This window comes from Stigmatopora argus, chromosome 7 (assembly GCF_051989625.1).
Source record: "Stigmatopora argus isolate UIUO_Sarg chromosome 7, RoL_Sarg_1.0, whole genome shotgun sequence".
Classification (NCBI taxonomy): domain Eukaryota; kingdom Metazoa; phylum Chordata; class Actinopteri; order Syngnathiformes; family Syngnathidae; genus Stigmatopora; species Stigmatopora argus.
The window spans coordinates 15037937-15047705 of record NC_135393.1 but is presented as its reverse complement, the minus strand read 5'-3'; the positions used below and the strand labels follow the sequence as shown (position 1 = coordinate 15047705).

Sequence of the window (9769 nt, the reverse complement as noted above, 5' to 3'; positions counted from 1 at the left end):
GTCACAAAGTCACAGTTTGGTCCATAGCTTCTTAATCTCCCAGAAAAATAATAATTTGTGTCCTTTGTTGCCATGACAACAAGTAGGTAAAAGATTTGGGGAAAGCCTCCAAAGTGAATAGAAGCACCCATTTTGGTTGTACTTGCCTGGTTCCACTTGATGGCAGCAAGACAAAAGTTGCACTAGCCGTGTGGTATTATTGTCAAATTCTACTAGTTAGTAATCTGTTGTACTAGTAGTCAACTTGTGCACTTTTGCCTCTGTGTATTAATACCTGAACCTCAACACCCGACGCTAAAAAAAGGCCGTTTCTTTTCGGGACTACAGATAGCGGACGCTAGTAGTGGCTAAAAAGATTCTACTGGTGTCGTGAGTGGCGAGAATACGGGAGCGTTCCCGACGCCGGATTCTCTTTTTGGGTTACCGTGGCCGTCCTCGCTGGCGGTCACCTCTTCTGCTCCCAGATCTCCACCATGTTGAGGTCCAAAGTCTCCAGGTTTTTGAGGGCCTGCACGTTCTCTGTGTAAAAGGCCACGTCCACCACCACCAGCCTATTTTCAAAGGAAGTAGATAGTCTTAAAACTTGTTTTTTTTTGTTTTGCCAGCCAATGCATCTTGTCCAAATGTTTGGACTAACGGTCTCCAACCTTTTTCTCACTGCGGACCGGTAAAGCTCTAAAATTATTATTATTATAACAACTTTTCTCATTTCAAGTAGGAACGCAAGATTGAAAACATTAATATTTTTTACTCTGGCGGACTGGCACTAGGTCGCTCGTGGACCGGTGGTTGGGGACGACTGGATTGGACGCATCGTGTCATCATAGAGTTAAACTAGAAAATAAAAAAATAAATGACTAACCCGTGCTGCGGCCCTCCATCGTTGACGACGCCCAGTCGAGCCAGCTGCCTCTTGAGGTTCATCTTCATGCTGCTGTTGATTCTGGAAAACAGCATCTACACGCACACACAATGTGGCAGGAGCCGATTAGCGCGACATCCAAGAAGGAAGCGTCGGGGTGCGGCGTACCTGCGTCTGGTCGGAGGGCAGGAGGTCGTTGATGGCCTCGTGCATCTTCACCATCTGCTTGCACACGTTCCGGAAACACGCCGACGGCATCGGGGCCTTCACCTCGTACTGCGTAACGGAAAAAATGGGTCACTTTCTGCTTTTTTGGACATTAAAATTGGCCTTAAAGTCCTTTGTGTTTTCTTAGATTTCACTACTCTCTCTGGGAGTGAATTTACTACAAGACCATTTTAGTTAACACTCACATTTGGCTCACATTAATTTTGATTTTTGATTTTTTGGATTTGGTCTCAGAACAAGCTAATTTATACTCTGAAAGGCACATTTGACTATTTTGCCAAATGTTCTCCAATCCTGGAACGAAGCAGGAAGTGTCTTTTATGTCCGTACCTTGGTCAAAGCCTTCTCAAACACGCCATCCATGATGGCCACCAACTTGGCCCAGATCTCCGACACGTGGTCGTTGTAGTCCTGTAAAAAAAAAAAAAGCAAACGTGTAAACCATTGCGATCCTCTGCGGGCGAGCGGTGGCGGTACTTGCCTTGGTGATGTGGTCAAAGTGTCTGAGCACGCTAAAGTGCTTGGGTTGGAGTTTGCTCTCAAAATGTCGCCTGATGACAGGGATGTAGACCGTGACCAGCTGCAGGCACCGCGACGCTAGCGCTAACATAAAACGCACGGGCGCTATTAGTATATGAGGGCCATTGTGTTTGCATTGGTGTGTGTGTGCAAATGTACCCAGGTTTTTTGTGGTAATGGTCTTGAGGCCCACCACCTGCAAGGCGCCAGCGCCAAGAACCAGCTGGCAGCTGCGAGAATTGAAGTGCTGCCACACAAACCAAAAGCAAACCAAAACCAAATAAATACAAAAGCAAATAGTTTGCAGAAAGACAAAAAATTCTGAGTCTTATTTACATACATATTTTACGCGTTACTTCCCCCCCCCCCAATAAAACAAATGTATTTACTTTGATTTCTGTTTTTTAAAGCGTTAAATTATCTTTTTTTTTAAATTTAAAAATGACATTTTTTCATTAGGATTATTTCATTTTTAAAAGAGGGAAACAATATTTGAAAATAGCTTAAAATATTGATTTTTAGCGATTGAATTTTTTTAAACATGTTTATTTGTAAATAACTTTCAATGGAAAGCAGTAATATTATTTTTATTATTTTTTATCAAAAAGGGGAATGAATAAAAGATTCTCTATTTTTTTCTGTCAACTTTGTATTTGTTTGCATTGATTTCATATCATAAAAACAAGAAAAACAGGGAAAAAAGACCATTTTTATTTGCTTAATTAGGAAATACAAAAATGAAATAAATGGTAAATATCTACTTTAAAAAAACTATTTGCCTATTTATTCATTTAAAAGTAAAAAAGCTAAGACAATAGTAAATATTAAGACTCCAGAAATGTTATTCAAATTGTATTTTAAGCGACACATACATATGGCTAAGATTGACGGGCCACACAATACAAAGACAGTGGTCGAGATTTGACCCTCGAACCCCGAGTTCGACACCTGCGTGAAAGCTAACTTTGGGTTTTCTGACCTTGAGGAGGTCAGCCAGTCGCGTCAGCATGTCGGTGGCCACGGCCGGGATGTCGTTGACGCACTGGCAGTATTCCAGAAAGATCCGGATGAGCAAAAGCACCGTCCTGAAGGAAGGAAAATCAAATTTTGAAGCAGGCTCCGCCTCCTGGCGAGTCGCACAACTGACGGGAGCTCGGCCTACCCCACCACGGCGAATTTGTGGCCCTTCACCAACAGGAAATCGCCCGGCTTCCTCTCGTCTGGACCTGGAATGCAACACGTTTTTTTTGTCATTGACAATAACGATAATCAGCAATCAACAACGGCTTGTTTTTTAAGTGGTGTTCAAGCGTGATTAAATTAAGCTTTATTATTAATATGACAGTTTTCTTTTAAATGTTTGTTTTTGTCATACACATGGTTATGCTGTGGCTAGTGCTGCTAGCCGTTAGCCCTGAAGATATTAGATGCTATGGCGGAAATTTTTCGGAACGGTCGCTACCTGCCACCTTGCGCACGGCGAGCGCGATGGTGCCGTCGGCCATGGAGTCCACCAGCTCCTGAAACTCGACGGGGACCTCCGCTTGCTTCCAGCGCTCGTTATCTAGCAAGAGACTGGGGGGTGGGGGCGTATGTCAGGTCAGGGTGACGGCCGCTCGTTCTCGGGCAGCCGGCGCTCACCTGAGTTTGGTCTTGCGCTCATCGTGGAAGCGGTGGACGAAACGGTCAGCCTGACTCTGCAGCGCCCCCCGCAGGGAGACGCTGCGCCTGCCGCACAGGACCTCCGTCTCCTTGGCGAAGTCCTCCACCGCCACCGAGAGGCCCACGAACTCCGCCGAGCTGATGCGCTCCAGGGAGCCGTCCTGTCGGGTGGGAACGTGTCAAAATGGAGGGGCCGCGGCACGAGATGAACCGATTGGACGTCGGGAGGGGGACAATCAATTTGTTCAACACTATAGTTTACTACAGTGTATAGTCATAACTGCCTTTTCTGTTCAAATACTCAATTAAACCATGTTGCTTTTTATCTATTTTTATTTACCGTATTTTACGGACTAGAAGTTGCCCTTTTTTCATAGTTTGTGACAGCGTTTTTTTCCATTCGAGTCGTCTGCAACCACTCTCATTGATACTCATTGAACTCATTGATATTCATTGATTAGCAAAAGCGTAACAATGTTGTCAAAAGAATTCAGATACTTTTTGTACTTTAAAAGTGGTAAAATGACTTTAAAAAAAACATTTTCATGTATTTTGACTTTTAAATTGTGAGCATGGCTCTTAAGGAATAACCTTTGGTAAAAAAAAGAGTTTCTTTAAAAAACAACCTTGGCTCTGGCAGTGAGGAGTTTGACGCAGCGGTCGTGGCTAATGTCAGAAGCGGCGTGGAGAAGCTCCCGGACGTTGTTAAGCACGCGGTCCAGCTGTAAGTCAGACGGCATCATGTCACCGGGCCTGAACACACAAAACAAGTTGCCTAGCTGACGCTGACCAAAGCCGTGTCAGATACGTTCGTCAACGGCACCCCCTGTCGCAGAACCAGGGCTATAAAAAATGATCGAGTGCAATTTACGTGAAGTTCTGCTCCCGGGACCCCGACTCCACATCCGCGGCTCTGGCTTGCTGGGCGGCGCGGAGGGCGTCGCTGATGAACGGGCCTTCGTGCGTCAGGTAGGCCAACTCGGCCACGTCGCCGCACGAGCCGGGCGCTGCGCCGAGCTGACGCTCTTCCGAATGGGGGTCCCCCGTCTGCAAATTCTTTTGGTTGGACTCTAGGACCTCCAGGACCACCAGCCGCATTACGCCGAGTGTGGCCTGGAGGGAGGAAAGAACGTTCTCTCGGGTCAGGTTCGCCACCAGCTGTGACTTGTCCGTTTGAAATCTAGCATGCTCTATTTTCGCAATTATTAAAAAAATACCCTATTTTCTCGCATATAAGCCGTATTTGTAACAAAAAAATGGTGACTGAATCAAGGGTATGGCTTATATGTGCACAAATTAGACTTAGTGTTGCTATGCTCTTTTTCAACAGTACATGTCGGCAAATTAACATTTACTTTTTGTTGTTTATTTCCTGTTTTGCTTTTTGGTGCCTGTATTGTTTTTCTGAAAATCTGCATGTAAATGAATACATTGCTTTTCCATGTCCCTCCTCTGATAATGACTGATTGATATAGTATCTCAGAAATACAACGTGCGATGATTTTTCTTAAGATTTTCCCTTTAAAGTAACACATTTGAATTCCCTATTAAAACCATGAATATGGAGGTGAAAATTGCGAATCAGGGGGCGGCTTATATGCGAGAAATAGTAAAATTCAATGGTTTTAAGGGTGCGGCTTATACGTGGAGGCGGTCAATACGCGAGAAAATACGGTAATGACCTTGCAAAATAGAGGCGTTGACTCACCTTCATCCTCTGGAGGAAAAGCAGGAAGCACTCAAAGACGTCCTTGAGAAGCGCAAACCATTGAGGGAAGGTCATCAGGCGCATCTGCTCGGCCAACCTGTGGGGAGGCCACGCCCACACGGTCACCACGTGGCCCGTTTCGGGGCCCCCGCCGCAACTCACTTGGTGACGACCTCCGTGTCGATGTCGTCGATGGTCGAGAGGCGCCCGGCGACGCACTGTCGGCACCAATGCGGTCACTCCGTGTCACCGTGACAACGAACATAAAACGATTCGGAGGGCGGCCCACCTGGGAGACGATGGCCTTGGCCGCCGTCATCATCTCGCTGCTGTAGATGTCCAAAAAGTCCAACCTCCTTTGGCGCAGTAGGCCAAACACCAACGACTGAAGACGTTCCTGAAAACAGAAAAAGGCGGATGTCATCGTATGATCTATAATTTAATTTTTTTAAACTAGGATGTCAAAACAAACCTTCTCCAGGAGCTGCGTATCGTCTCTCAGATTGCGGCTTAGCTCGCTGCGCGCGTACATGCTGAAGTCCTCCACCATCATCTTGTCAATCAGCTTCTCCAGCTCGCACAGCTGAGAGCCCAAATGTCTACGTGCACACACGTAAAATGCAAACGCACGCATTACAGTCATCCATAGATTTTTTTTAAAAAGAGATGTAGCCCCACTCAGCAAAATGTGAAAAGACGATGAATACCTAAAGCTGTGGATGCCTTGAAGCTCCTGCTGCAAGACTTCCTTTGTGGTAGCGATAAGCTCCAGCGCCCCCACAAATTCAGAGGTGGAGAGCAGCAGCTGCACGGTGGGCTGCGTTTGGTGCACGGCCGCCATCAGCTTGAGCTTGTTGTGCAACTTGACGCAGTTGTTGCGCGTCAGGGCGGCTCGCAGGGCCGCCAAGGGGCCCTGGCACATGACGCGGTCGATGGCGGCGGTGCGGCGCCGCAGCACCGTCACCGCCTCCTGGGTCTCCTTCAGGCGGTCCTGCAGCTCGTGCTGCGACGACATGGCGTGGAAAAAGGCCTCCGAGCGCAGGGAGATCTGCCGCGCGATGCTCACCTCCACGATGTCCAGGTAGTGACTCAGCTATAACGTGGACATATAACCTCAAGAAACTCCATTTCTTCAAAGATGATACATTCTTAAAACAGAGATAACTCACCAAAGTGCTGTATTTCCTGGAATTTAAGTCAGATTTTTCATTTTACAGGCCGAAAGCCACTCAGCTTGTTGTTGTTCTTGTGGACACTTACTTTGAAGTCGGATTCCACTGTCATTAGGGAACCCACCGTCTTGAAACTTGCTAGCTATTAAGGTTGGGCAAGTATCTATCAATCCTTGGAGGCCAATTTTGGAATTTTATGTACCTAGGCTGATTAAATGCCAACTTATTTAGTGGTGCTTGTGCTCCCTGTGGGTTACGCTTAATTGCGTACGTTTTGTTCTTCCCGCTAAATAAAAACATCTTGCAAGAGCACCTCCAGAAAGCATAGATGCATTTTTAAAGTAATTGTACCGTATTTTTACGACTATAAGGCGCACATAAAAGTCTTACATTTTCTCCAAAATAGACAAGGTGCCTTATAATCCAGTGCGCTTTATATATGGACCAAAACTAAAATTGTTATCACGATAAAATAAAATAAATCAGTCGATAGGGTACACCATCCTCTTCAGCTCTCACAACTACGACTCTACTATTTTCCCCGTAGAAAAAGTACTGCGCAGTGACTGCTGGGATATATAGTTCTTTTGTCAATACACCCAATGGATTGTGGCCTGGCCATCGACATCAACACAGCTTTACGAAGCATTTTTAGACAGCGTTGGAATAGTTACACTAGCTACTAGCTAGCTACTATTTGCGAATGGATTGTGGCCGCCTGGACCAACGTATAAAACTCAGCGTTTTCGATGACTCATTTGGACAATTGTTCAAGTCGGACACAGAAAATGAGGACTTTGATGGATTTGTGAGTGATGATGACGTGAGTACATTGTAAAATGGCTAAATAAAGTACAACCGAACTCAGTTTTGCTTCCGTTGCCTTTTTACAAACTTGTTTTTAGCATGTATGTTTAAGCTGGTGTACGTTTTGCCATGCCTGGCTGCGTCTATAAAAACGGTGCGTCCTTTGTGTGTGTAAAATACAGAAATGCTAAAAATATGATGTGCCGTATAGTCGTGAAAATATGGTACCTTCTCCTGCAGTAATTTGGAGGACGCCATGTCACGGCTGTTGCGCCCGCCGCCACTGTTGAAGTGCGACCACGGTAAGACGGCATTAAAGGTCGCCGGCTCTTCCAGGGCAAAGTCAGGCTTCAGGAATATCTGAAAAGTCAACCGTAATAGGAACATGTTGTCACGACTCAAACTTCACCGAGACAGGAGAAAGCGAGTTAAAGACTTGTTACCTTGGGCACTTGCTCCAACTCTGCTCTTGACTTTTCTATAAGGACCAAGAAAAACTGCTTAGACACATGATCAAAACCAACACGCAGGAGGCGGGGCTTCAGATGGCCAGCCGGTACCTTGCGTGGTGCGGACGTTTGAGATGGAGTCTACGAGGTCATCTTTTATCGGGCAAAGGGCTTTACATCGTTCGTGGATTCTTTCTCTCTGGGGGCAAAAGACCAGGTAATTTTAATTTGAAAAGGACATTCCTACATTTACATTCTTCTCTAGCTTGACTTCCCACGACATTGATCTTAACGAGTATAGCCGAGCTCACCTGGGCGCTCTCCTGCAGGTACGGGCCGAAGTCTTCTGCCGTAACGGCGGCGAGGCAAAAGGACGGCAGGGCGTCCGTCTCGACGAAATCCGGACCCCAGGTCTTGGTGAAAAAGTCCGACTCGCGTTTGGCCAGCCTGGGGTCGTTGAGCGCCGCCGGCAGGTTGACCTTGGAACTGTACACCGTCCAGCGGTCGTGCTCCGAGACCACCGAAGGACCATCGCGAAGACCCCGCCCTTCGCCTTCTTGGGGGGAAATGACATCATTGTCGAGATGCGTTCAAGTGCTACTTAGTGTGCATAAAAAATACGGTCGCGGGCAACTGTTTTTATGAACGGCCAATCACCTAAAATATCCATTATGTCACAATATGATGAGACAATAGTTATCGATAGATCGGTCAGGAAATCAATACAATTGATACAATACAATCGATACAATTAGTAAAGAAAAAATCCTTACCAGTGGGCTCTTTGGGGCACACATCAGGTAGCGAGCAGGTTGGCCAGCGCCGGTTGGGCGATGGCCTCGGGGACGGGGGGTCCCGATCCTTACGGAAGGGCCCGTCTCGAGCGGCGCGCCGAGGCACTGGGGTGGTGATGGGTCGGGCCGCCATGACATCAGGACAAGCTAGCTACACGGAGAGGTTGTTTCATTAATATTTGAAAGGTTACTTTCAAGTTGCAGGTTCAACCAAAGCGTGGTGGTTAGTTAAGTTTTCTCTTTCACTTTGGAAATGAATACAAATGCTGTTAATCTACTCTGGACACCTACCCTAAAAAGGCTAGTGTTTACAATTTTGAAATAAAACTAAGTGACCACGCGAAACATGGTTGCTTCACACTCCCAATTTTGTAGGATGCTTTGTTACTGTTTTAAATGACTTTCCACAGGTGAATGGAGTAGAGTCAAGACTAAACTATTATATTAATTATATAAAATAAAACCTCTACAATTAAGATATGAACTGGTAGTCATTGTTAGCCTTTTACAAATGTGAGGCTAGCATTAATTTCGTTTTAGTGCCGGTCATTATTAAGCAAACTAGGAAGTTGCACAAAGCAGGTGTTATAAATTAAGAGAATATTATGATATTGTGCGTCTTTGTGGTAAAAAGCAAATAGAAATATCACTTACGAAAGCATTCTGTGAAGAAAACTAACACCGCAAATGTCAACTTTGGAGCGCTTGTGTGTTTCAAACAGACTTGTCAATTAGGACGAGCAACTGAGGCAGACGCTTTAGCTTTAGCGTTAGCATTAGCATTTACATTACTACGAAACACTCACTCGCTTTCCCAAAGCCGCAACTTGTTGGCACGAAGCGTTCCGAGCTAACAACAGACTGCAAAATTGTGTAAACACAAAAACGTGGGGTATTGTCGTTTAATTTAAGATGACAACGCTATAGTCACCGGTGCCTAGGCTAATGCTAAAGGCAAAAGCCAGGCTAATGTTAACCACTGGAGTTTTAGGCAAGACACGCCCCCCATGCGATATGATACGCTTTCTCCGTCCGGATAATTCAGGAAAACGCAACATTGTATTTCAGTGTGGCTTCATCATTACTGGGTTATTGAGGTTTTTTATTTTTACAATAGCCACCCGTTTTCATCTGTGCAGTCTGCCTATTCTGCCAAGACGTAGTATCCAACCATATTGCTGCGGAAGGATGGCCTTGCCTAGAACTCCCGTGGAATTTGTAAGACGACAGTACACGTACACTGATGCTAGCAGGTTAGTCGCTAAGCTATCCAAACAACCAGTCAGCAAAAAACACAGGGAAACAAACCGCGGATTAGAAGTTTATTGCTTACCCGTCGTCTGCAGCGGGACAAAAACCGTCGTCTTTTCCTTTGTCTTTCACCATTACCGAAAGAAACGAGGAGTCATTTAAGACACCAGCGGTTAACAGCGCAGGCTGTACTCTGACCATCGCGCACGGCTAGACCGCCAGTGTCTCCTTCTTCTGAAAGGTGATCCACTCGGCTCTTTTCTGCCCACTGCCGGACAACTATACAATTGCAAGATAAAACACAATCAGAGTTGATG

At 45.8% G+C, this 9769-nt stretch overlaps 1 protein-coding gene across 2 annotated transcripts; it reads right to left on the bottom strand.

The window, feature by feature from the left end:
• Positions 1-302: 302 nt before the first annotated feature.
• On the bottom strand, positions 303-9731 carry vps54 (VPS54 subunit of GARP complex). 2 transcript variants are annotated; one of them, XM_077605000.1, is made up of 23 exons: positions 9535-9731; positions 8181-8352; positions 7719-7963; positions 7519-7606; positions 7402-7436; positions 7187-7318; positions 5687-6072; positions 5452-5578; positions 5269-5376; positions 5142-5197; positions 4980-5076; positions 4143-4384; positions 3898-4024; positions 3251-3432; positions 3072-3184; positions 2772-2835; positions 2589-2694; positions 1769-1856; positions 1572-1693; positions 1421-1501; positions 1031-1138; positions 863-957; positions 303-551 (listed from the first exon to the last, which is right to left on the bottom strand). In XM_077605000.1, exons 2-23 carry the CDS (start codon positions 8332-8334, stop codon positions 446-448), a joined length of 2862 nt encoding a protein of 953 aa, XP_077461126.1. In that variant the 5' UTR covers positions 8335-8352; positions 9535-9731; the 3' UTR covers positions 303-445. The 2 variants fall into 2 exon arrangements, with proteins under 2 accessions (XP_077461126.1, XP_077461128.1); XM_077605002.1 differs by having other exon boundaries at positions 7719-7960.
• Between the last annotated feature and the right edge of the window lie 38 nt (positions 9732-9769).

What these genes read in the sequence shown, in the direction of transcription:
- vps54 (XM_077605000.1), bottom strand. Translation starts at nt 8,334, where the DNA reads ATGGCGGCCCGACCCATCACCACCCCAGTGCCTCGGCGCGCCGCTCGA. An exon ending in TCCTCACTGCCAGAGCCAAG is followed by an intron (nt 3,433 to 3,897) that starts GTTGTTTTTTAA and finishes CCCACCCGACAG; the next exon opens with GACGGCTCCCTGGAGCGCAT. An exon ending in CACAAATTCGCCGTGGTGGG is followed by an intron (nt 2,695 to 2,771) that starts GTAGGCCGAGCT and finishes TCCTTCCTTCAG; the next exon opens with GACGGTGCTTTTGCTCATCC.